The sequence below is a fragment of the Anguilla rostrata genome, chromosome 10, assembly GCF_018555375.3.
Source record: "Anguilla rostrata isolate EN2019 chromosome 10, ASM1855537v3, whole genome shotgun sequence".
In the NCBI taxonomy this organism is placed as follows: Eukaryota; Metazoa; Chordata; class Actinopteri; order Anguilliformes; family Anguillidae; genus Anguilla; species Anguilla rostrata.
The window spans coordinates 40,668,254-40,694,086 of record NC_057942.1 but is presented as its reverse complement, the minus strand read 5'-3'; the positions used below and the strand labels follow the sequence as shown (position 1 = coordinate 40,694,086).

At 41.1% G+C, this 25,833-nt stretch overlaps 3 protein-coding genes and 1 non-coding gene across 7 annotated transcripts; 3 read left to right on the top strand and 1 right to left on the bottom strand.

Annotated features, from left to right (window-relative positions):
• Positions 1-47: 47 nt before the first annotated feature.
• Positions 48-16,477, bottom strand: LOC135233518 (alpha-2,8-sialyltransferase 8E-like). 3 transcript variants are annotated; one of them, XM_064297145.1, is made up of 8 exons: positions 16,357-16,477; positions 8,286-8,317; positions 6,559-6,654; positions 5,568-5,654; positions 5,231-5,375; positions 3,212-3,324; positions 2,742-2,834; positions 48-2,386 (listed from the first exon to the last, which is right to left on the bottom strand). In XM_064297145.1, the coding sequence occupies exons 1-8, from the start codon at positions 16,405-16,407 to the stop codon at positions 1,924-1,926; spliced, it is 1,080 nt and encodes a 359-aa protein (XP_064153215.1). In that variant the 5' UTR covers positions 16,408-16,477; the 3' UTR covers positions 48-1,923. The 3 variants fall into 3 exon arrangements, with proteins under 3 accessions (XP_064153215.1, XP_064153216.1, XP_064153214.1); XM_064297146.1 differs by having other exon boundaries at positions 8,286-8,314; positions 16,357-16,471; XM_064297144.1 differs by lacking the exon at positions 16,357-16,477 and having other exon boundaries at positions 8,286-9,196.
• LOC135233517 (5'-AMP-activated protein kinase catalytic subunit alpha-1-like) lies at positions 1,640-24,005 on the top strand. Of its 2 annotated transcripts, XM_064297141.1 has the most exons (9): positions 14,450-14,768; positions 16,988-17,129; positions 17,733-17,826; positions 18,200-18,344; positions 19,226-19,313; positions 19,553-19,777; positions 20,237-20,732; positions 21,077-21,203; positions 21,572-24,005. In XM_064297141.1, exons 1-9 carry the CDS (start codon positions 14,672-14,674, stop codon positions 21,835-21,837), a joined length of 1,680 nt encoding a protein of 559 aa, XP_064153211.1. In that variant the 5' UTR covers positions 14,450-14,671; the 3' UTR covers positions 21,838-24,005. The 2 variants fall into 2 exon arrangements, with proteins under 2 accessions (XP_064153212.1, XP_064153211.1); XM_064297142.1 differs by lacking the exons at positions 14,450-14,768; positions 16,988-17,129; positions 17,733-17,826 and adding an exon at positions 1,640-1,649.
• LOC135233520 (large ribosomal subunit protein eL37) lies at positions 10,393-13,527 on the top strand. The gene is made up of 4 exons (XM_064297148.1): positions 10,393-10,503; positions 11,373-11,508; positions 11,735-11,819; positions 13,266-13,527. Exons 1-4 carry the CDS (start codon positions 10,501-10,503, stop codon positions 13,333-13,335), a joined length of 294 nt encoding a protein of 97 aa, XP_064153218.1. The 5' UTR covers positions 10,393-10,500; the 3' UTR covers positions 13,336-13,527.
• LOC135233822 (small nucleolar RNA SNORD72) lies at positions 11,212-11,289 on the top strand. The gene has a single exon (XR_010323956.1). It is a non-coding gene; the product is annotated as a small nucleolar RNA SNORD72 (small nucleolar RNA).
• Positions 24,006-25,833: the final 1,828 nt, after the last annotated feature.

Genomic DNA, 25,833 nt, shown 5'->3' with positions numbered 1-25,833 from the left:
TGTCGTACTAAGCATTCAAATAGCTGAATATAAAACAATGCAACATATATTGTAAAAAAGTGAGTTTATTTATAGATAGTCTTTTTTGGTAGAATAACCAAGATGTTTATTTGGTAGACGCAATAGCCATGCCATATATAGGCATTACTTTAATCACCAGAGCACATCCAGGTTATTTGCATATATTTGTAAACAGAATTTAAACATACATACTTGATATATTTGATAAACAGACAGACAAATCTACATACTGTGTGTTGGGACAATTGTTTTAGGGACCAAAATATTCCTGTTCATGAAATCAAAGACTAAATAAAAAATAAATAAATTGACCAGAAATCTTCTCCACTTTTCTCTTCGCACAGAAAGAGGTTGTAAAACAACGTATCAACAGTAACATACTGTATTTATACTGTTTATCACATACAGTAACAAATTTGACAGGAGGTTATAATACACATTATGATACAGTTTCTCACCAACAGAATATCAGAAGACAAATCACTAGTCACAGTAAAGGATTACTCCTGGTTAAATTCTGAGCCATTGCAGATTGCAGAATTTGTCCAAATTCATTCATCCTCAGAATTTCCCCCACAGAATTTACAACTACAGTTGCAATGCTTCATTTTTTCTACCCTAAACAGATGAGAAAGCATGACTTCTTTCTCTCATGTCTGCATGTTCACCAAAGTTATCCTCATTAAAACCACTGAAGTGGAGCTGCCCCATTTTAGGCCTATTGTTTTCTCATACGGATTAGCTTGGCCCTGCCTCATTACAAGAATAAGATCATTTGTGCTTTCTTCCAAAGGTTCCATCAAAACTCTACTCCCAATTTCCCAAAAGGAAGATGCATCTGTCTTTTTGCACAAAGACTGAAACGCCATGCGGCCCAGCTAGCTGCAGTTAGCAGCAACCCGGTCATTTCCGGCAAAAAGCCGAAAATTGTGGACATACCTTATTTTGCACACAATGCAATGTGGTTTTAAATTTTTACTCAGGGTCACTGACGACGGATCGCACAGAACACATCGATTTAACAAAGCAACAGCACATGAGAGAAAATTCTATAAATCCACACGTTTGTCAACGAGCACCCTGAAGAACAAGACTGAAGCTGAGAAAAACTGGTATAGAGTAGCTAGAGTAGCTAGTTAAGGTTAGACTTTCTTATCTTTTCATACTGTACATACCTAACATATCATATCATTACATTATCTAAATAACAAAATTGCTTTATGTTTTCATATTGGCGGAAAAAAATATTACTACAGCACTAGCTGTAGCTATAACTTTCTGCCAATATTATCTAGTTGCCTAGAGAAACAAGACATTGCTATGCTTGGGCTAAAAACGTACATGTCATATATAATGCATAAATAGTGACTGAAGCTCTAACTCACAAGTTCTTGCATTGCTGTGGTGTTTATACATTATTTAACAATGAAATGTCCACAGTGTCAAAATATTTTCTGTGTACAAGTTTATTTGAATTATTAATGTATTTATTAAATTTTGTGCAGAATTTAAAGAAGTGTGAGCAGAAAACCCCCAGGAGTAAATTATCAAAAAGTAGTCAAACATTGATAGATATATCACATAAGCAGCAGTCCAGTTCTAATGCATTACACCGCAAAAACGGGAATGTGCCAGTGTTTTATTGCTTCTTGTAGAGGAAACATAGGCTTTACAAACCTACGCGACCATCAATATTACAGGTGAATAACAGAAGTTCCTACAAAGGAACCCCTTTCTTTGAAAGCTGCACAAAAAAAAAAAAAATTTTTAATAAAAACTGTCCCAAAATTTCCCCGAATAAATGCACGTAAACATGAACATATCTAAACGGAACCCGAAATTACAACAGATCTTAACAGATCCAAATGACGTCTGCACCAGAGGCCGCTGGGCGGTGGCCTTTCACCTGCAGTGGTTGGTGTGCACGTGGAGGATGCCCCGGCTGTGCAGGTGCAGAAAGCTGAAGATCTCGCTGGGCATGGCGTGGAAGCCGGGGCGGGGCTTGATGTTGTCATAGTAATGGTGCATGATGAAGATTCCGGAGGGGTTCATGGAGAAGGCCCAGAAGCCGTAGAGGTGCACCTCCTCGCACAGCTCCATGGCGGCGGTGGCCAGCATCAGGCCGCTGGTCAGCCGCTTGGCCCGCACGCCCTGGATGGCCCAGAAGCGCTGCACGCTCAGCAGGTACTGCGGGTTGAAGAAGTAGACGGGCCGCTGAGAGCCGAAGTCGTCCATCGTGTACTTGACGCGGAAGGAGACCTCGGTGTTGTGCGTGTTGTAGAAGGCCGGCAGCACCACCGAGCTGCCGTTGTAGGTCTGCAGCGCCTTGAAGAAGGGCTTCCTCCACTTCTCCAGCTTCTGGAACCTCTCGTCAGAACACAACCAATGAGAGTCAGGGGGAACATCAAACCCGTGATCTGTCCCCTGTTTCGTCTCAATGATGGTTTTTTTTGTACATACAGCCTACATTATCATTAAAGTGTGAGATACTGTACATGACTTCAGGTATATGTTCACACACTCTCTGTTCACCCCAAAAACCCTGCAATTCAGCCTAATTGGGATCTTTTTGTATATTTCTGCTTTATTATGACAACAGAAATTGCAGAGGAACTGAAAAAATGTTACATTCTCGAAACATGAATGGATTAGCATAGCATTTCTATCTATAGATATAGAATATAGATATAGGATATAGAACAGGCCCGAGCTTGCATTACCTGTCTATGATAATACTTGGATTTACAGTGACCATGTTTGTCTTGTACCCCACGTCCACTGCGTACTTCTCAGAGATGGGAGGAATGTTACACCTTCGAATTGAAACAAAAAATACCGTCAAAATATGTTAACGCCTTCTTGCCCATAGCTCCCCCTTCTCACTTAAGGCCCCACCTTCTCACCCAAGGCCCCACCTTCCTTACCTAGGGCCCCACCTTTTCACCCAAGGCCCCGCCTTCCTTACCTAGGGCCCCACCTTTTCACCTACGGCCCCCTCACTCTCGCCTTCCTTTGACAGCAAAAAAAAATCAGAAGGAGCCCTCAAATTATTTTTTGCCTTGAGCCCTCAAAAGTCTAGGGATGGCTGTGACTACAGCAGTACAACAGTAACAGGAAGAGCCAGCCAGCAGTCCCTATCGTGAGCAATTCCTCACTTGACTGAAGAATTAGCTTCGTCTGCAGTAATTACCTGAACACAAAGTCCGCAGAATCAATCTCTTTCCCACATTTACTGTTCTTGATGATGCCTCCGTTGCCGATCACTGCACATTTTCTGTACTGGGACCTGGAGTACGGCATGTCCTTCAGGAGAGAGAAGAGTAGCATTAGTTACAGTACGTCACTGAAATATGGCCTGGAGTCCAGACATTTTCCTTAATGTTCTGGATTCACAATTAAATTCAAGAGTTTTTTTTTTTTTTTTTTAACTAATTTGCTGAGTTCAATTACTTCAAAACAGTTTCAAAAATGTTTAATTATGTTTAAATAATTAAACATAATTTTACATCATAATTATTACGTTTAAATGTTTAAATGAATTGGCGCCTTCACTCTGCCCACTTCTGTCGCCGCACTGGTAACAAAGGATTGTCACTTTGCCACCACTAATTTGATCTCAAAGCTACACCCTGAGCCGACCAGAGGAGGATGGGCTCCCCCTTTGAGCCTGGTTCCTTCCGAGGTTTCTCCCTATCTGTTACCAAGGAGTTTTTCCTTGCCACTGTTGCCTTAGGCTTGCTCCTGTGGGGGTTTAGGCCAGGGTTGTCTAGTGCAAAGCGTATTGTGAAACTTGTTTGTGAAATGCACTATATAAATTTATTTTGATTTGACTTGATTAATTATGAGTCAAAGTCAAGGGACGAATGTCGATTTAATCCATGCCTAAGTTGATTTAGCGTCAGTGCAGACTTGACAACGCTGATGAATGACAGAGCCGAGCCGGATTTCTATTTCAGCACTCAGACCTGAATCTGACATTACCGCCGTGGTCAGGCGGCGACTGCAGCCTGCGTATATGAGATACCGGATGCAGTGCGGATCGAGTGACAGTGTGTCTGTGTCCCCCAGGGCTTAATGAAAGTGCACACCGAGTGCCGAGAAACAGCTGGGAAATTTTACTCTGTGCTGTCAATCAAACGCAGGCATGTTCCCAACTGACTGAGCCCAGCCTGGATAATATAAATCACTAAAAAAAAAACAATAAACCCTGTGGTGAATGCAACAAGTCGACTCATTCCGTCTTAAAAGAGAAGTCAGTTAATGTCAGTAGCACAGCCATCAGAACACAAATGCATTCCAACCACAAGACTAAATAACACAGTGGAGCCCTCACTAATTAAACACAATACCAGCCTCAAAGCGGAAAGCCCCTTTTAAAATGGTAGAACTGTCTATATTTAGACATCGAAAATGCTCTTCAGCTTAATTCACAACAATAACAGCAATATTTTCTCTCTTGTTTTGCAATACTAAGATTTGTTATAATCAACATCACAGCACAATGAGTTACTGTTAAGGACAGAAGTAATAATAATCAGCAATATTACAAATGTGGACACTGGACAATATTAAAAGGAATTATTAAGAACTAAACAATAATGATTGCCAGAACAATTTACAATTTACAAACAATCATACAATCTGTAATCATAAAGGTTAGGTCACTCAAAGTAAAGTAAAACTTATAGTTTTGTTGTCTTGCATTAATTAAGTACTAAAATCTGTCCAAATTTTAGTCCCAGATCTAAGATCACATGTTCAGATATATCAAAATCCATCCAATCAAATCACCATCCAGAGCACGGAGGTCCATTCTTAAGTGAAAAGGGGGGGTGCTGGTGCAGGTTTTGTTCTAGCCCAGCACTAAGACACCGGATTCAAGGCCTTGACTGACGACTATGAGTAGTTAAGTAGTTGAATCAGGTGTTGTAGGGCTGGGCTAAAACAAAAACATGAACCCACAACAGCCCTTTTCACATAAGATTGGACACCCCTGATCTAGAGAGTACTAAACCGTCACCAAATCATATGACGCCAACGTAAATGATCTCATCCCAATAGTATCCAAATGATTGCATAAAAATGATCTCACAGGCAGCTGGGGCAACATAGCCAAGGGGTTATACAGGTTATACTTTCCACTTTCTTGGATTTAAGAGAGAATCCCCAGCAAATTGTCCAATAGACCGTCTTCACAGACAGCACTCACGTCTGGGAACATCTTGAAAATCTCGGAGGTGATGGGAAGGGTGCTGCTGGTGTCCACCTCATACCTCAGCTTGGTCCCCGAGGGCGTGTTCTTCTTGGTGGTGAAGAGGAAGGAGGGAGCATTGCAGCAGCGGGATAATAAATTTCTGCCAGAGAGAGAGAGAGAGAGAGAGAGAGAGAGAGAGACGAGACAGAAACTGCGTCAACGATACGAGACAACATTACCTTCGGTGCCTTGGCTGGAACAGTCAGAAGACTCAGTAAATGATGGAGTGAAAGTTAGCCTTTGGGCTCCCGGAGTTAGCTGCCGTATGGAGCTGATTGTCATGGATGCTCACCTGAAGGCATTGGCTTCCACTTTGTTCTGTTCCCATCGGCACATCTGCAGGCTCTTCCATCGTTCAAAGAGCTCAGAGGTCCTGACCCTGAGGAGAGTGGTGAAAATGGACATCACGGTGAGCATATACAGGGGGGAAAGCACCTCGCACAGCAAAACTCTGGGGTGCTAAATGGAACTAAGTGTATACCATTACAGCTGAAAGCTTCCAAACAGAGTTGAATGAGCTCTGAACAGTTTGCTCTACTCCCATGCCAGCTAAATAAAAAATATCAACTGCACTCTTTGTCATTATCATTGGCAGTAAGCTTCAGATCTGGCTGTGACAAAGGACTATGCAAATAGGCTATTGGCTGCACACTGTAATAAATATGAAATGAAATGACATTTACTTGATAAGTGCCTTGCCCCACAGGGAAATACATCTACATTAATGACGGCCTTGAAACCATTTTTTCATAAATCTGGCTCTGGCTACAGAATGAGGAAGATAGATTTCCAAACTGCAAAGAAAACAAAACGTTGAAAACCGTGACTGAGGCATAGAACATTGTTGAAGACCAGTGCCATTTCCTAATATTCCATAAAAACCTTGAAGGCAAAACTTTTACATTTAAAAAACAATAAAGATTAATAAAGCTAACAAAAAGGACAACATCAGTCTGACAGGATGTGTGCTAAAATAAATGCAAAGAACACAAACAGGGACGCAGAAACCAGTCCATACAGCAAGAAGGAATACAAAAAAAACCTAGGATCCAATACAGCAAATGGCCTTTGACAATGTGTAAGATGGATGTACAGATGAGTGACTGTATATGTGTGCCCTGTGAGAGACCCACCCAATGCACGCTGGGATAGGCTCCAGCACCCCCCGGGACCCTGCCCAGGATATAGCGGGTACAGGTAACGGATGGATGGATGGATGGATGGACGGATGGATGGATAGACGGACGGACGGACGGATGGATGGACGGATGGAGGGTACTCACATGGAGAGCACCTTCACGCCCGTTATATCCTGCCGAAGCTTCTTGCACGTGGTGCAGTTGAATTCATAAGGGCTGTCGTGCAGGTCAAAATACCGGCTGAGAACAAAAAGAAAAAATTGAATCTAAATTGAAACAAGCTGCTCATTCAACATCCTGCTTTTTTAAATCGCAAAAGTTTGGTGTATTGGTGTTCAAAGCATACACATCCATTTCAATGAAATTCCGAAGTAAAGACACGAAAACAAACCCCACGATTATTGAATTAAAAGTGTCCGTCAAGGTGTTTAGAAATCGGCCATTTTTTCCCTGGTTTGCTTTCATTTTAACATTGCTATTTGAAGAACTCTTGCAATATTTACAATGGCTGGCTCTTATACTCATAGCTAAAAAATCAGCACAGGCTGTTGTTGGCCTCACTCCAATCAAAATGAAGCGAGAACTGAAGTGGGCAACTAAGTCGACAGAAGAAACAACATAATACCTTCTAAAGAACAACCATACTAAATGACCACAGTGCAAGTCATGCACAAATAGTTTTTTTTATTCAAATTTTTTTTGTTTTATGAGTTTCTCTGTACTTCCTTTTAATTATTTTAAGTGATTCATTGCAATATTATAGCGAACAAAATTAGCCACTGGTAAACAACAATCAAAAGATTATGTTTAACTACATCCCACACTAAACCATACATCATTTTAAACAATTAAATAATATGGTTTTCATTTTTCTATAGTTATATTCTATTTTTCTTCTAGTTATTCTAGCTAATTTATTGAACAATGTTTGTGTTGTCAACTTATCTTAACCATATAAAAAGTTTTTCCAATCTAATTCTCTCAGGTTGCCGGTGTAACATTGTAGCTAGTAATGTGACCATTTTTTATATAATAATATTTTTGTACAAAAGGTTTACAGGCCACAAAATATTTAAATAGAATTCCATTGTTTGAGACCTTATTCTGAACAGTTTTTCTTTGGTAAACTATGCCTCAACCTGATTTATGTAATTATATGATTTTACAATATGTCACCTAAAATCAAAATGCAAACAAGGGGCTATTCTTTACACAACCAATGTGTTCGGAAATAATTGCAAAACAGCCTTAAATATCATTGTATATGAGATATTTAAAAATACTCATGAATATTATTGATAGGCCTACAACACGTGCCTATGATTCAGGGGACCAATAAATCACGTTCACGACTATTTGCTGAAATGTGGTTCCTATGTGGAGATGTCGCATTGGCCGCTCAGTGCATTGCACGATCAAACCCATGAATAGAATTATTTCTATTAATCTGGAGTAAGAAGGAAAATGGCACCTGAGTTGCAGCTGTGAAAGACCGCAGATTAGCCGGCTAAATAATTCAATAAAATTTAATACATGCAAGAGAATCATCCGTGGAAAAATGTTATACATATTTCATTATTACGCAAAAATTGAAAAGCAAGGAATTCAAAGAGAGGGGGGCCATAAAAATAACCTTTATGCAGGATAACTTTAAGAAACGTTCTAACTTGCCATGTCATGAAGCATTATTCCTATGTAAGATGCATGACCTCGACCAAGGAGGTTTAGGGTAGGCTACATGGGCTATATTCAGAATCCTCCTTCCATTTAAACACACAACTGTACACCTTGGACTGTTGTACATTGGCTACGTAATTGTACTGTTATTATTTGGCCACTCGCCGACAACATATACAAATCAAAACGCTTACCTTTTAACGTTGGGCTTTCCGTAAAGAATCTGCTGTAAAAGAGAGACCAACCCAAAAACACAAATGAACATAAAACAAATAGATTTATTTCCTAGCAGATCTCTGCCCGAAGGGTCGTAAGTTCCCATTCTGTAGCGTAGCCAGGGTGCGACGTTTCGTGAAGACTAAACTACTAAATACGGATTTCTTGTGCGTTTGCCCTGGGAATCATTCTGAAGGGCATAGCCTTTATTCTATACATTAAATATCTTATCACTTCAGCAGCAACGGCGAGACCCGTCTTTTCGGCAGTAGCCAATACCCGTTTTGTCGTAAGAAGCTGGTATTTTCCTCAATGTGAAATTATGAGACATCTATGCTTTAAACCTATTCTTGCTAATCATATTCCTCCTTACGTCCCTGACATCTAACTAACGGCATGTGCGGGCATCCGTGAAGTGAGCAGCTCAGCCACGCCAGTCTATCTGGTAGTCTAGTGTTATAGGACCTACTGAGACTCGCTCGTTGATAACACTTACTGTAGATAGCCTACTAGATTATTACTAGGTATTGTTGATTTATTAAAAACCACAAACATACGTTCCATGTAAGAATAAATAGGTTCTCTGTTGATTTGATTATACTTTACATAAATAATTTTGATTTTATTTAGCCTAATGTAGCAGATGGTTGAAAATGCAAGGTCACTTTTCATCCTTGAAGGACAAGGCTATTTAAGTTAGGCTACGGTCCAGTGTTTTTTGTAGTAAGAACCGTGCGACGATTGTTACGGATAATGCGATATGTGGCGTGAATTAGGCTATAGCACCATTGACACATCACACACACCGCCACACAAACGCACAGCCTATATTAATGTATGCCAAACATAATTATTTCTGCAGGGAACTTTCCCAGGCAAAATGCTGATGTTTCTCTGCGAGCACAGACTCTTTCCAGACGCTCTTTGTTCCAGTGGCATTTTCCAAAAGGAAATCTTCTGTTCGGTTTCCACTACAAGCATACGCTAACCTTATTGAACCCAATTGTATATTCTAAGTGGGCCTACAGCATGCAAACTATGCTGTGTAATCTTTCATCATATTTTACTGAACTAAGGCATCACCGCCAGTATCACAAGCGAGAGAAGTCATTTATTATTAATAGACTGCATGCAGGACTACCCAACTCTACAATGCTACAATTATATGCTTTTGTGTGCGATTGGACAAAAACAACATCTGAATGTGACAGACTGTAAAGGGGGTGTAAATGAAACAGAACAGGTTTCAGCATTCAGACATGCAAAAAGAGCAGGAGCAGGGAAACAAAATCACCTGCAAGCTCTGGCTGACATAAAATTCACATTTTAAAAAACAACTTTGTATGACTGTTGTAGGGAAAAGGCAAAAAGGTGATCAGATAGCAGTGCCCCCTTATTTTAACACATGAGCAGCCACCACAGGCAGAAGGAAGGAAAGATGTAAGCAAGGAAAAAAGGAAGGAAGACTTCATGGGTGTGGATTAGAGATGAGCAATGGTGAGAAATATATTGCAATTGACACTTTAGCCTTGTGGATAGAATTGTGGACAAGGCTGCCTTAGATTACCATTCCTTTTTAAATAAACTGAAAGTTAAGAAAAGTGCATTAGAACATCCCTAAATCGGCCATGGACAATACTGCCCTTTTTGCTGTCATTAATCTGTTTAACTGTACAGTAGTTAAACAGCATGCATAAATAAGTAACTAATATTTAATGGGAATAAGTAAATTCACGTGGACAGATTTATTCATTTCTGTACGTCATTTTGTTGGAACGTGTATTTTAATCAGTTTACCCCTGTAATTGATGTGACACAATTGCAACACGACACCCAATGCTTAAAGTACTTGGTGATATAAAACAGTATATATAGCTTAGTTTGTGCACTCCACAAATTCTGCAAACCTTTTAAATTATTTTGTAGTCTAGTAAGGTAAAACTTGTCTAGCAATTTTGAATGGGTAAAAAAGTTTGAGAATTAAAAATATATATATCGCAAATTAACGAATAGGCCTAACTGTATAGCACATGTATGTTTCAGTGGAATAGTTTATTTTCCATTTGTACCAGTCTTTGCCATCATATTCCCATTTTCTCAGTTTCGGACGCCATTTCTTCTGCACCGGAAGACCTTACTTAATGTAACACCACACTCTTTTCCGGTCTCTATCGTGTCAGCTTCAGGAGGAAGATGGTGAGTTTTTGAATGCTGCCACATCAAAATCTGAAATCATCTATTATTTTTGGTTCTCATCGCCATCGGCAATATAACAATTCGCACGCCGCAAGCATCCTTTAATTATGTATCCGGAAATTGACAGTGATCAAGTTAATTTCAGCTTAAATTAATTGCAAAGACACACTGTTCCGTCCAAGTCCATTCAAAACACAAGCAAACTGGCGTGCTAAGTGCAGCATTTAGCTAGAAAGCTACTTCGCCCTGAGTATAAATGCAAATTCCGTTATTCGTATAAAGTGTGTTTTTAAAGAAAAACTTAATGGTGGGAATACCGCGAACGTTTGCCACATTAAGTTTGCGTTCTTGAATAGTATAGCTAACTAGCTAGACGGCCAGCTAGCGTTTGGTCAAAGTAAGCACGCTGTGAGTTAATGTTATCTAAATGGCATTAGCTAGTGAGGTAAAATGGTCACCCTGTTTGTGGCCGGCTTTATTAGTTGTAATGAGTGAAATGTACAAGCTGTTACCTCGGGTACCTTGTATATTTTCCAAGGCTGTACTCCCGCTAGTCTCCGTCTAGGAAGTTGAACCTCTAACACCAGGTTTGTGCAGTTTGGTAACTGGTTGGTTGGTAACGTCAATTAAGGAAAGCTTGCTTGCAACCCTTAATTGTTAAATTAACTCGGTCTGCGCATTTTCAAGTGTAGCACAATCGCTTTTAAGGTCTTGTCAATGATGTTGCAAACACAAATGTCTGAACATATGAATTCTATTGATTCCAATTTTTTTCTGAGACAAGACCCTATCTTGCGAAACTTGCCATGCTGTAGAAGGACGAACAATTTCGATGGCATGTTTTGATTGAGTTCTAATTTGTGTTTTAGACGAAAGGAACGTCATCCTTCGGAAAGCGTCGCAATAAGACGCACACGCTGTGCCGTCGGTGCGGCTCCAAGGCGTACCATCTTCAGAAGTCAACCTGTGGCAAGTGTGGATACCCCTCCAAGCGCAAGAGAAAGTGTGAGTTGAAGCTGTGAATCTTGGGGATGAGCCGTTATGTTCATAACAAACAATGTCTCACGGCCATCAGTTTTTCTCATGAGCTATAAATTCAAAAGTTGCATGAAGTCATTCTTGATTGCAAAGTTTACTGTTATTCTCTTAAGTTTGTCTTGGAAGGGAATGTGAATTGCAGGTTTTGATTTCACTCGTACTGATGGTGCGCGTTTATCTTTTCGTTTTCCAGACAACTGGAGTGCCAAGGCGAAGAGGCGCAGCACCACTGGAACAGGGCGCATGAGACACCTGAAGGTTGTGTACCGCAGATTCAGGTAAGCACACCTGTCTCCACTGAAGGAAGTGATGCATCCGAGAGCTGATTGATGGTAGTTGTGTTTTCTTAAAAGGAAAGCTTTTGATACTGTTGAAAAATGAGACGTGATGGCAGAATTGTGAGAGGGCCCTGTTGAAAACGCGTTTTGCACATGCCCTAGCTTTGACTAAACACATCTTCGGTTTGATCGCCTCAGTTAGGGAGTAATATTTTCTTCCATTGTGCCTGTGATTTACATCTACGGTGCAGATTTCCTTGAATTTGTCACGGGAAAGGTGTGAACTACAGTCATTAGAATAACCTTCAGTCTCGTGCACCTCATACTGCACAATGTACCTCTTTAAAGATGCATGCTCTTAACAGTTTCTGGCAGTGCATCACATGCCTCCACAGCGGTTTGCTTTGTACATTTCCAAAAATGTTTGGAAGTACAGTACGTACGTTACTGGCTGTAAAATGCAATTTATATCATTTGTGTAAATGTGATTAGATGTTGCTTGAATATGCTTTTGGCCCTTTGAGTTAAGATGGTTGACGCGTTGGTAGGTGGGTGTACCAAGTAGCATTACTTTTTCTCAGGTAGAGCTCTTCTAGAGGGTCTTCAAAGGATTAAAAGGCTCTCAGAAAAAAAATAATTGTGGTGAATGTGAATGACAACAGCATTAATACGGACGCACAGTGGAGCTCTGACCTGTTTACAGATCCACCCCAAAAAGTTCAACGCTGCCTTTGAGAGTAGTTCCTAGTTGTTCAAGGAGTAGAGAGAGCGTCAGTCTGACACTGCGTACAGTGTGTAAAGAGTGTGTGGAAAGTGTTGAGATTGCTTGTCTGACTTTAGGGTCAAAAGTGTTGATGTTCTGGAATCCACCGTTCTTAGAATGCCCGGTAATTATATGAGGTGCATTGGGATGACGAAGGTTTAGCGTCACTGCATTTCATTTCTCTTTTCTGAAAGTGTTACATACTTATGCACCGTCCTTTGCAGGTGCATGTAAGAATATGGTGTGAGCGTGAAGAGCGTTGTTAAGCTTTGGACTATTTTCTGAGAGAATTGGTTGACCAGGCTAAACTGTAATTTCCATGTGATAAATTGAATTATTGTGCATTACATTGAAGTTGCCTAACAGCCAGCTGAGAAACTAAATGGAGGAGGCTATCATGTTACAGGAATTCCTGGGTCACAAGGCACACAAAATAAGTTTGAGGAAGTATTTGTAGGTCTTAAGGTGATCACAAAGCATTCCTTTTCTGAAATGACCATAAAAAGAATTGTCCAGCTGTTTATCATTCCCTACAGTATCGCTACACCTGATTACCTCAAATCATAAATTTAAGCTGTTGTAACATTCTTGGCTTACAAATCCTGGTTGTCTGACATCTACATTGTGGAATGTAAGCCCTGACTCTAAAATTCTAAAGACTGCTTATTTCTATTTTCTTTCAGAAATGGATTCCGTGAAGGAACGACCCCCAAGCCAAAAAGAGCAGCAGTGGCTGCCTCAAGCTCTTCTTAGACTGGCTTTCAAATAAATGTGCGACAAAAAGTTCACTTGGTGTACGTAATTGGTTTTTAAAGTGTTATGGAAATCTGAGAACATCCTACAGGGGAGGAATAAACCTGATGCAAATTGTGACGTGCAACTAGGCAGCAGTGTACATTCCTAGATTGTTTCATTTATGCACAAAATAAAGCCCTACGTTTTACACATTGTTTCCTTTAGCCTCACTCAGCCGTACAAGAAACACGCCATGATTTTTCAACAAAAGGTTTTTCCCCCCCCTCACTTTTGTCCAGCCTAATGTCAGACAGGTTGTACCTGTAAAATGTTCTATCCTTTAAAGTTTGCCACTGACCAGCATGGCCTTTATAACATTAATATCTTCCTGCTTGTTCAAGATAAGAGGATGGGAAAATTTAATCCATCAATAACTGAAGTGGCTTAAACAATTCACTGTACTAGAGTGCTACTGTATCGTGCATCAATTTCCATGTACAAATCATTTTTGTCAAAACTTTCAAACATCTGGCATGCTGATTTGCTGGCTTTCCAAATCTAAACTTGATTTTTTTTTTTTTTTCTTTCCCTGATAAAATGTGTGGTTTGCTCCAGGCGTTCATCTTATGCCCTTGCAAAATGTAAGTGGGGTGCAGAAAGTTCTAAGTTAGATTTTGAGTAGCACCACATGAAAACAAAACAGGCGTTTAATAGTGTAATGTTACCCCTTTAACTTATCTAGTTGGTGTTCAAATGAGGTATAATTTAGTGCAATTCAAGCAGCAGTGGGTGCTTAATTGCTATTTTTTTAAAATTAGTAAATCTGTATTTAGTATTTCGTGGTCAACAGAGAAGGAAAATTGTGATCACAAACTAGACCAGTACATTGACAAAGCACATTTTATGCTCCCAGAGGTTTTAAGACTGACCGTTTATCTGAGCAAACTTGCTCCGATAATTAAGCGAATTTATTTTCTATATGTTACGTATATTTTCTTGGAATTACGGTAGAATATTTCAAATGGATTCATGTATATTTTCTGGGAATTACGGTAGAATATTTCAAATGGATTCATGTATATTTTCTTGGAATTACGGTAGAATATTTCAAATGGCTTCATGTGCATTTTTTTTTTTTTTATGTACCTTCTGCGCGATTTTGAGCAACGAGCAGGTGAGGTGGGAGCTCATAGGAAGTGTTGCGGGAATGTACTGGTCACGATAGTTTCCCCGTAAAATGTGGCCGGCTAGTCGGCTAGTTAAGGAACTGCGTTCCACAAGAAGAATCATCAGGGGCTTCTATGTAGAAATGGGAAGATAGCGAAAGCTTGCTACACAGGGCTTTCGTGGGAAGATGGCGACGGATAAGCAGAAGCATGAAGGCAGGGTGAAAATTGGACATTATATTCTTGGAGACACACTAGGGGTAGGAACCTTTGGGAAAGTAAAGGGTAAGTATGAAAACTTCACAAGATGAGTAGACATACTGTGTTTAAGATCTTTTTGAAATAAGGTCGCCTTAGTACGTCGGACAGGACGTGTATTCACGGCAGAAATGACTTAGCTGCCTAGCCACGACAATTGACAAGTGAAACAGCTGATGAGATGGCTGGGTTTTAGCTGGTTGTGTACGTCAGCCAAGCACAATAATTGTGCTATTTCCCCATACCGTTTTCTGATATTCTGACGTTTACCTGATCAGGATATGAAGTAATCACTTTAGCACAATGCCGTGTGGCTAGTTGGTAACCTTACAGCATAACGTTATATAGGCGTGGTTGCTAGCTAGCATTTGAACATAACGTTAGTTACTGCAAGTTTAACATTAATTTTAGCTAGCTAGCAGTAACCTAGATCCTAGTTTCCCATCGAACTAAAGTTGACGTTTAAAGGTTAAAGGACGTGCAATTAACGGGTAGCTAAACACCTGTAGCCTAGTATAGTTGGCTATATGATTCCGTCCTCTTAGCCGGGCGGACTAGAAGTTGAAGCCATTCAGACAATTTGCTAAACCTATCTAGCAGTACACTGCTAACATTAAACAATGCAGATACGTGCGCATTCATATACTGCTAGTCAACTAACTAACGATGTCCACGAGTGCTCTTAAGTTTTGTGCATGGTATTCTGCCTTGGTGTGCAAAACAGAAACTTTGAGCTGACAGTGACATACTCGCTCATAAGGAACATTATTTACAAGCTAATGTTATTGTAACGTTAGCTAGCAAACCTAACGCCCGGGGAATCAGGGACTTGCTAGCGAGTTAGCTTGGTGATAAGCAAGCTAATAAAATGGCCATATACGAGAAAACCTAGCGATGGCTCTGTGTTCGAAAGCAGAAGGTCTTCCTCAAAACGTTAAGAAATAACACCGCACCGCTTTGCAACATTGGCTTTTAACTTGCACTGTCTGGGTTATTCCGTATTTCATCATCCACAAAGCGATAATGGGTAGTTCTGTATCCTTTACTCTGCCCCGAGAAAGCAATGAGTTCACAAGACAAGTTATTTGAGTGAAACAGCTGCGTTTTGTTTACACGGTTTGTAAGAGCTGGTACCACTGAAACATCGTTAAAGGTGTAATACTGTTGTGCTTTGGAACCGGTGATCTGTGGATTTGACATCCTGTCGAATTGTCCTACCGGATACCGCGAATTTATAATTAGGTCTAGCTATTCTGCTCATATTTGCTCCCCTATCGAAAAAAATACGTCAAGTAACCTACTTTAAAAAGTCGGTAGGCCCTTGCACCTTAACAGAAAATGCTTCTAAACTAATTGCATCACATTATTTTCATCGATTCATTCAACAACAATCTCAAAAACGTTTTGGCCTGGGTTTGCCAGAGGCTGTTCCTTTCTTCTAATCGCACATCTCTTGACCGCAAGACAAGAACAATGCTTCCAGCATGAACTACCATGTTATATAGTCACACATTGCGCCTAAAACAATTGGCAGCATATTTCGATGGCCTAATTTGCCCTATCAGAAAAACCTGTCATTGGTGTTATATAGGAAATATCAATTCCATCCACTTACCTCCATAAAGTACATAAAAGTACTAAAACAGGTATGTTTACGCGTCATCATCACCTAACTTCTGCGTGCAGTGGTTGAGTTATAACAGGTGTGCCATTATACTCGGACTAGCGTTACTTATTTGTGGTGTGGCAGTAGGCCTAGAGGTACACCTATATGGTATGTGTATCTGATAAAGTGGCCAATTACTGTATGAACATCGCAAATTAAACATAAGTGCCTGCTTGGAATTTATCGTGCAATTTAACATGCAATTTAAAACCTTAGGTCAAAAAACCAGGTCGCTTAAATGTATGGCCGTGTCGCTAAACAGGAGATGCAAAACAGGAGATAATGACGCAATTGTGATGTGCGCACGCGCAATATCCCTCGGTAGGACAACGCGATAGGATGAAATGTGAGAACACCTGCATAGCACATCAGGCCGGTTGTCTCTGTATAAAATTTATGGATGTATATCTGATAATTCTGCAATTGCCGGCTTGTAAAGATTAATTGAACGCTGCTCTGTTTCTGTTAAACCTGCTGCATACATTATACGGAACCTTTTTTTATCTGGACAGTTCTATGCTACAATTATTGTGAATATTGCTGCTTTTAAATCCTAATGATCACTGTCTCCCTCTCTTAGTTGGTCAGCATGAACTGACAAAACACCAAGTAGCCGTGAAGATCTTGAACAGACAGAAGATTCGCAGCCTTGATGTCGTAGGAAAGATTCGCAGAGAAATTCAGAACCTAAAGCTCTTCAGACATCCACATATTATTAAACTGTAAGTTCGAGAAGGGGTTCTCTATGTGTTTAATACGTTGCATTAATTAATCAGCAAAATGTGTTCTATTCATACATACATTTGTGTTTAATTTCTACTGTGTAACTACCAGCCATGGAATGTTCAACAAGTTCAGCCAAAATCAGTAGAGTACATTGCACGCATCATGTTCCTATTCTTTCATTTGCTTTTCTCTATGTCAATCTCAAAAAGAGAATATAATTTTTTTCCATTGATGGTTATGTTCATCTTAGCATTTTTTTCTTATTTTCATATTTTTAGGCTTATGAATATATGTAATGTCAGATTTTATTGCTCCTTTGCTATATTTTCCGTTCTCAGGCTTCGGCACCTGCTCTTGTTGCAGGGTCACCTGTTCATGTCACCTGTGGCTTATCAGCCACTTATCCTTTATGGCCTTTGAAGCTATGGCACGTGCATTTGCAAACTGCTCCGATAAGAACAGTTCATTCTGAAGTGGCTCTGAAAACAGGCAAAAACAATCTGTGTGAAAAAGTATCGGTGTGTTTTAGGTTGCTATTAGGTTGTTTTTATACTCAATAGGAAACTGGTGTTATTTTGACAATTTTCGTATTGGCACAGGTATCAGGTCATAAGCACTCCGACAGATATCTTCATGGTGATGGAATATGTCTCTGGCGGTGAGCTGTTTGACTACATCTGCAAAAACGGAAAGGTAAGCACGGTTTGTGTGGAGTATTTTTGCCCTCCCACTCCCATCAGTATCAACAAAGACCCTTTTTTTCTGAGTGAGCATTTCTGTTATTGAATAAGGGTTGTGAACTCCAAAATGGGCAGGGCTGTGTTATGTTGACTTTGACTCACTGGGCAGAAAGGTTTACGTAGGAAAGCAAATCTTTTGTCTGGTTCATAAGTCAGCGGTTGAGCAAGACGCTGTTGGTATGTGTTGAGCCCTGACCCCGAGTCCTCTCCTCGTCTCCTTCCCTTGATGTTATAACCCTTCCCCACACAGTTCACAGCCTCTGTAATGTGTTTACAAGCTGTTATTGTGAATGATGAGCGCCATTTTCTGGTTCCTCTGCCGTCAGCTGGACGAGAAAGAGAGCAGGCGTCTGTTCCAGCAGATCATCTCTGCCCTGGACTACTGCCACCGGCACATGGTGGTGCACCGGGACCTCAAGCCAGAGAACGTTCTGCTGGACGCTCAGATGAACGCCAAGATCGCGGATTTTGGTGAGCGGCAGATGTCCTCCGGGGAGACCGCAGCGAGTTCCTGTTTCCAGTGATGCGTGCTTTATGGAGCAGCCCTGTGAGAGGATCCGTTCAGCCTGTATCTGCGGCCTCGCATCAGTGAAGCGTCATTTGCGCATTGAGAGCACTGTAATTGTTTCCTGTTGCCCTGTCCCACTGTGGTAATTTAGTTTGTTGTTTATGAAACAACATCCTTTTTTGTAGTTTAAAGCAAAAAATATCATGGAATAATTTCTCCCTACGGAGCACTGCATCTGATAGTCTGTACTCACAAACTAGTGGGAAAACAAAATCCTGTATGTACAAAGCTTATTTGGGATATGGGCTTCATAGAGGCTTCTATTTCAAGAACAATCAATATTGAATGGAAAAATCTGTTAATGAGAGATCAATTTTGAAAGCCCTGTTTCCATTCAACGTATGGCAGTCAGGGCAATCAAACGGTAGGCTGTCATATCTTAAAATTCTATTGCTGTATTTATGTAAAGATTATTGAGCTCACATTTCATAATAAAGCGACAGTCCCTCCTGACAGTCATGTCATACAAAGTTTAATAATTGTCATCATATATTGAATCTCTCACTATGTCTGAAATCATTTACATATCTTGTCCTCTTCCTGTTTTCAGATCTGCCCATGCAAAAGATGTTTAAAGTCACAGGAAAAATCTTTGTTGAACAGAATTATACAGCGGAGAGCGCAATGAATGAAAAAGGATTAAATGCTTGAGTGATATATCTAGTGAAATCATTTAATGACTTAATCACCATTTGTGAATGCCTAAAAAGCAGAATTTGATCTCAGCTCACAGAAGTCAATCTGTGTGTTAAATGTGTTTCCCTGATTAATATTTGTTCTTCAGGCTTGTCGAACATGATGTCAGATGGGGAATTTTTACGGACAAGTTGCGGCTCTCCAAACTACGCAGCCCCTGAGGTCATCTCAGGAAGGTAGTTCCCTGTTTGTGCTTAGAACTTTATTACTGGAAAGTTGTAAGACGGCTAAATGTATCTCGTCTTGATCCTCACTGAGGTAGGACCCTTGTAGCATCATCTTTACGTCTCTTGTGTTGTGCAAGAGGATTCATGTAAGAGCAATAATGCATGGGCAGCATTTCTCCTGGCCTAGAATCCATTTTTATCGTCGGTAAGAGTCGACCGTGAGCTCATTTTTATCCCCCTGCGCGCAGGTTATACGCTGGTCCAGAGGTTGACATCTGGAGCAGCGGCGTGATTCTGTACGCCCTGCTGTGCGGCACGCTCCCGTTCGACGACGACCACGTGCCGACGCTGTTCAAGAAGATCTGCGACGGCATCTTCTACACGCCGCAGCACCTGAAGCCCGCCGTGAGCAGCCTCCTGAAGCGCATGCTGCAGGTGGACCCCATGAAGAGAGCCACCATCAAGGACATACGGTGTGTTCTGGGGTCACAGACAGGGAAACAGTGTCGTTAGGTGGTCATCACTTTACACACACACACACACATACTCTTCCATTGCTTGGCAAGGGCTTCTCTCTTTTTTTTCTATTTGATGAAAAATGGCAGCTTGTAAGACTGTTGTATGTACCGTAGGTTTTATGGGATTTCTTGTGCAACGTGCCTCAGAATGTTTCCCCCCCGGGGTGGATGGTCAGTCGTCGTTGACCCGCACCAGATGCGTGCACTCGCCTCTGCAGGACATTTGAACTTTTGCACTTGTGCAGCTGGGTCCTGTGTCATGGAGCAGGGTGTTAGCTGGGTAATAGGACTGAGTAAAACCCAGAGCCCTCCAAAATGTGGAACATGGAACAAGTAAAAAGAGCTGTTCCGGGTTTAAAGCATAAATCGTTTTTTGTAGCTGAAAATCGTGACCCTCCTCTTTTGTCCCCTCAGAGAGGACGAATGGTTCCAGAAGGACCTGCCGAAGTACCTTTTCCCCGACGAGTCGAGCCACAGCTCCACCGTGATCGACGACGAGGCCCTGAAGGAGGTGTGCGAGAAGTTCGAGTGCTCGGAGGACGAGGTCCTGACCTGCCTGTACAACCACGACCACCAGGACCCGCTGGCGGTGGCCTACCACCTGATCATCGACAACCGGCGCATCATGAACGAGGCCAAGGACTTCTACCTGGCCAGCAGCCCCCCCGAGGCCTTCCTGGACGAGCACCAGCAGCCGGCCGCCAGGCCGCACCCCGAGCGCGTGCCCTTCCTGGTCGCTGAGGTGACGCCGCGCCCGCGCCACACCCTGGACGAGCTCAACCCCCAGAAGTCCAAGCACTCCGGGGTGCGCCGGGCCAAGTGGCACCTGGGCATCCGCAGCCAGAGCCGGCCCAACGACATCATGTCCGAGGTGTGCCGCGCCATGAAGCAGCTGGACTACGACTGGAAGGTAAGGAAGGCACCGGAAATTTCCGGAAGTTACCAGAAGTTACCGGCAGTTTCCGGAAGTTACTGGAAGTTACCTCCGTAAGTTACCGGGAGTGAGGAGACTGGGAGATGGTGATCGATTTATGATCTCAAACCTGGGGTTTTGTTTGGTGATTTATGATCGCGAACTTTTGACTGTAGATGGTGTTTTTTTTGGTGATTTATGATCTTGAACATGGGACCGGAGATGGTGTTTTTTTGGTGATTTATGATCTCAAACATGGGACCGGAGATGGTGTTTTTTTATTGCTAAGGAAATGTTGCCCCCTAATGAGTTTTTCTTGTGCTCTCTGTATCATTTCTCAGGTTGTGAATCCGTATTATCTGCGCGTGCGGAGGAAGAATCCGGTGACTGGAGTTCAGGCCAAGATGAGCCTGCAGCTCTACCAGGTGGACAGCAGGACTTACCTTCTTGACTTTCGTAGCATTGACGGTATGTTGAAATAAGAAGAACGGCTCTTTTTTCAAAAATTTTGTGTGGTAGGCCTGAAACAAGAACTTTGGTTGATCCACACACCAGAGTATTTGCTGAAAGCTTCTTGATTTGCCATCGGGGATGCCTTATGAAAAAAGTCCCTCTTGTGTGCAAAGGAGGATCTAATTTGCCTGCCCTCTTGGAATATGTACAGGTTGAAAGACCCTAATGTAATGAATTAATATGTATGGTGACTTCTGCTCAGTTTTATCTATGAGTTGTCAGCATTAAAACGTGGTTATGGTAGTTTGGCCCACTGTCAGCAGTTTCTGCACTCTATAATTTAGCGTACGGTTTGTGATGCCAGTGTTAATCTCACATTTCAGATGAAGCGCCGGAGTCAAAGTCCGGCACCGCGACCCCTAACCGCTCGGGGTCTCTGGGGAGCTACCGAGCCATCGCCAAGACGGAGAGCGCGGGGGAGGAGGCCAAGGCCGACGCCCTCGCCAAGGGTTCGGACGGCTCCGTGGCCTCCTCGCTCACCTCCTCCGTGGATTCGGCCGGCGGCGGCGACGCCCTGACCAGAGTGGGAAGTCACACCATAGAGTTCTTCGAGATGTGCGCCAATCTGATCAAGATGCTCGCGCGGTAACGCCTTGGCGGCGGCCCCTCTTTCTGCTGCGTTTCCATAGCAATAGGAGCGCGAGGGATTCGCGGCTTGGCGCGTGCTGCTGTGGGCGGAGTAGTCCCTCTGTGGCACTGACAAGGTTTAGCCCTCTGTAACTGAGAGGTAACTCAGGGTGTGAATGTTGCGTATGCCGAGCCACTTTATAATCACAACAAGCATTTTTACCCGATTGCCTTTTTAAGACCGGTTGTCATTTACAAAAAAAAAAAAAAGAAAATGTCTAGAACACATTTACATTTGTGTCCCAACCATTTTTGGTCAGGAGCGATGCATTGAAGTAGCAGAATTGCCTTTGTTGGCGTCAGATCCCTTCATGTTCAAGAAAACGGCGAGATTTGCCCGTGAATGTTAGAAAAAATATACGCAGGAGGCACTTTTGCACCGATTCCTTTTCCCTACTGGTCTCGTTTCCAACCTGCTTATCTAAGTCACAGTGCACATGTTGTGTAATGGGCGGCACAAACTGAAAGAAATTCAAATAGGACCAAATTTTGTCAAGGAGGTGTAATACGTACTGTATTTATACAGAGGATACATGTTTCCCCCCATTTCATCCCAGTTTTAAGTGTAAATAATCATAAAAACTAAATATATTTATCCAGACTTCATGGGGGAATTCTAGATTTTATTAAAAGAAATAAATTATTGTGTGTGTAGACTTTGAAATTGATTGTGTGTCTGTCTTTTTTTGTAGTTTGTTATCATATGGCTGGATATAACAAACTATTTCGCTCCGTTGAATTTGCACTTGGATTTCAGTTAAACCCAAGAAGTTGCTGTAAGCGTGACTGTTGAAGCGCGAAGCCGAGTTTATCATTAATGGTTAATTACGTGAGCGTAACCGTTCAACACGCTGTTTAATTCTCGTCTTTTTTTCTTTCTTTTTTTACACAAAGTAAATAAAGCAAGTTTACCGTCAATTTGTGACCATTTAGCGTGACTGTCTTAGTGGGAGAACAGGGTGGGCGTTATGTTTTAAGAGTGGATTTAATTAGAAAATCCTGCAAATGTAAGGATGGGAAAGTTGCACAAGGCATTTTTTGTGGTTAGATGTGTTCAATTTTTCAATGTGGTTTATTAACTTTTATGGTTGAGGAATAGGTGCGGGCTTTGACTTGGGAATAAGAGAATGGACACCTATTATTTAATGCTGTTTTTGCCGAAAACAGGAAGCGTTGAGACCGTTCTCAACAGAATCACTGTCCTTAAATGGTCTTGGCCACCATTTTAATTAATGAAATTAAATTAATACAATGCTGAATGAGTGGTCAGTAGTTGTTATGCAAGTACTCGCCATTAAATTGTGACAATATGAAGGTTTCTTCATTAGTGTTCTCTGTTTATTATGTTAGAGACTCGCGCGGGCCAGTATATGCATTTTAATTACCGTATCACCTTTAGGAGGGAAAAAAAGAAACCGTTACAGACGTTCACTCTGCTCACCCATAAGCTTCCTCGTTATCAAAGTTCCATTAATCATTCTTTGGCAATAGATTGCTGTACAGTTGACCAATGGTTTGCAATCTGTTTAAAGTAGTACCCACAGAACTTTCTCTGTTAAATGTATCTGGTTCATAATATGCTTGACTGTACATTTGTTAAACTCTTGATTGGGTTATAAACTCATGAATGGTAGCATTTTGTGTAGCTTTCCAACGGGAAACCTTTGTCAAGGGAAAGAAAGTGCTTTAATTGTTTTGATATTCCCAAACTTACCATAAAATTAGTTTTTAGCACATTTTTATTATGTTACATATACATACTTTGATTTTTAGAAATGATACTTCTCTCACTTTTTTATAAGCGGTTTTCTAACAAGCTGATTGGAGCATATAGGGAAGGAGGATTTTTGCTGATTGTTTGTTTAAACTGCACTCTGTATGTGTGATGCAGCAGAAGAACTTGATATAAGGGTTGTGGGTTTGAAACGCACTTGCGGAAACTGCTGTTCTACCTTCGGGCGACGTGTATATAAATTGCTTAAGTAAAAGGAAAGTGCAATTACATCCATGAGAAAGAGAATGTGTTTGAAATTGTAAGCACTAATAGTTAAGAAAAGGCGAAAAGTAGTGTACTTTTTTAATGTCTTAATGTGCACACAAACTGCCTAATAAACATACATTGCACCAATATTCCCTGCATCTTGTCATTTTAATAACATGACTGCTGTGATTTACATACTCTGTATCTACACCGAAACGTGTAACACGATCTCTTGCTTTGTTTATGTAAATGTATTTGAATGGAGAGTTTGTTGGGCAGGTACCATGATCGTCCTGAATGTGTGAGTTTGGACAGTAAATGGATGATGTGATTTTAACAGTGAGAGGAAAGCAATGAAGTAATGAAAAGACTACATTTGATAATGTAGCTGATGTTGACTTTATGTAAAAGTAATTACATTTGTCATGTAATATCCAATTTTATATTATTACAGAGATTTAACAAGCACGCAATAACTGATTCTATTATATGGTTCAAGGGCTCACTTTCCTTTGAGTTTTATAGGTAAAATAGCTGACTCATACTGCACAGTGTGTTCACGTGTATCTTATTACACCATATGGATAATTTATGCTTAGGTAAATAAAAATTAAGCACTGTTAATACAGGCATAATGTAGCAGCTCTGGTATGCATTTGTTTACAATCATAATTAGGCTAAATGTAGTACAACAGAGAAAAATGTATTTTTACAAAGGTACGTATTCAAAGCAAACCTTTTTCCTCTAGGTTAAGTGGCTTTGCTCCCTGTGTTCAGGTTTCTATTTAGCATGATACCTAACTAACTATAACCTTCCATTATAATGGCAAATGCGCAGTCAAAAAGGTATGTACCTGTACCTGAGAAGATCTGTTGGCCCCAATGGACAGGGGTGTACTGCTTTCACTCATGAGGATGAACATGGCATGTACTTGTGTTTCCAGTAGGGGGAGACATTTCAGTTTGTATTTTCAAGTCAGCATTAGAGTAGCAAAGAAAGGTTCATGTGGAACGCATGTACTCAGTTAAAGTTTGACAACGGGTTGTGTTTCTCATTGCTATGCTAGAAGCATTCTGTTGAGGGTAGGTCACTTGACTATTTTATTAGAACATGTGTAACAGTTCAATATGAATGTGCAAATCAAAGGGGGTTTCATGTCCTAGAGGAGCTTACAAGTTTAGCCCTAGAATAGTTTTTTGTTATGTACGTGTTTAATTTGTTCAGTTGCTGTCATTTTCACAACAAAGATTAAACAAGCCAGTACACAGTGTAGTGTGTGTTTAGGGTAAATTCTGAACACACAATTCACTGTATACATTTAGTCTCCGTAGACTTAGAGATATAATGGCTAACCTCCCCATCTCTTTTTAAAACAAGCAATGAGTGTGTATGTGTGTGTGTGTGTGTGTGTGTGTGTGTGTGTGTGTGATCTCATTAAAAGAAAATCATGCCAGGTGGGATTTACAGGAATAACTGACAAGTCAGTTATCCTGCTTTAATTGTCATTATCATGATAATTATTTTGAAAGAAGGCAAAGCCTTTATTTAGATACAACTTCCTACATGTTACACAAATTACTACCTTGTTTATGTTATTTTATCTGGCTGTGAGGTCTCTGGTTATTTCCCCTGTTCTCCACTAGAGGGAGACATCCCCACCATAGGGGCGACATAACTCAGGAGGTAAGAGCGGTTGTCTGGCAGTCGGAGGGTTGCCAGTTCGATCCCCGCCCTGGGCATGTCGTGTCCATGAGCAAGACACCTAACCCTAAACTGCTCTGGTGAATGAGAGGCATCAATTGTAAAGCGCTTTGGATAAAAGCGCTATATAAATGCAGCCCATTTATTATATAAATGCAGTCCATTCACCAGAGGTTTTCTGGGATGGACTATCTGGACTGATCATTCTCACCTGTCTTGGCTCGTTAATTGTTCATGTGATTGATTAGTATGTGCTTATGAGGCCTGCGTTTTGT

Coding starts and splice junctions, on each gene's coding strand:
- LOC135233517 (XM_064297141.1), top strand. CDS start 14,672: ATGGCGACGGATAAGCAGAAGCATGAAGGCAGGGTGAAAATTGGACAT. Junction 14,769..16,987: donor AACCTTTGGGAAAGTAAAGG/GTAAGTATGAAA, acceptor TCCCTCTCTTAG/TTGGTCAGCATGAACTGACA. Junction 19,314..19,552: donor CCTGAGGTCATCTCAGGAAG/GTAGTTCCCTGT, acceptor CCCTGCGCGCAG/GTTATACGCTGGTCCAGAGG.
- LOC135233520 (XM_064297148.1), top strand. Junction 11,509..11,734: donor CTCCAAGCGCAAGAGAAAGT/GTGAGTTGAAGC, acceptor TTCGTTTTCCAG/ACAACTGGAGTGCCAAGGCG. Junction 11,820..13,265: donor GTTGTGTACCGCAGATTCAG/GTAAGCACACCT, acceptor ATTTTCTTTCAG/AAATGGATTCCGTGAAGGAA.
- LOC135233518 (XM_064297144.1), bottom strand. CDS start 8,413: ATGGGAACTTACGACCCTTCGGGCAGAGATCTGCTAGGAAATAAATCT. Junction 5,655..6,558: donor GGCGTGAAGGTGCTCTCCAT/GTGAGTACCCTC, acceptor CACTCTCCTCAG/GGTCAGGACCTCTGAGCTCT. Junction 2,835..3,211: donor TCTGCGGACTTTGTGTTCAG/GTAATTACTGCA, acceptor TTCAATTCGAAG/GTGTAACATTCCTCCCATCT.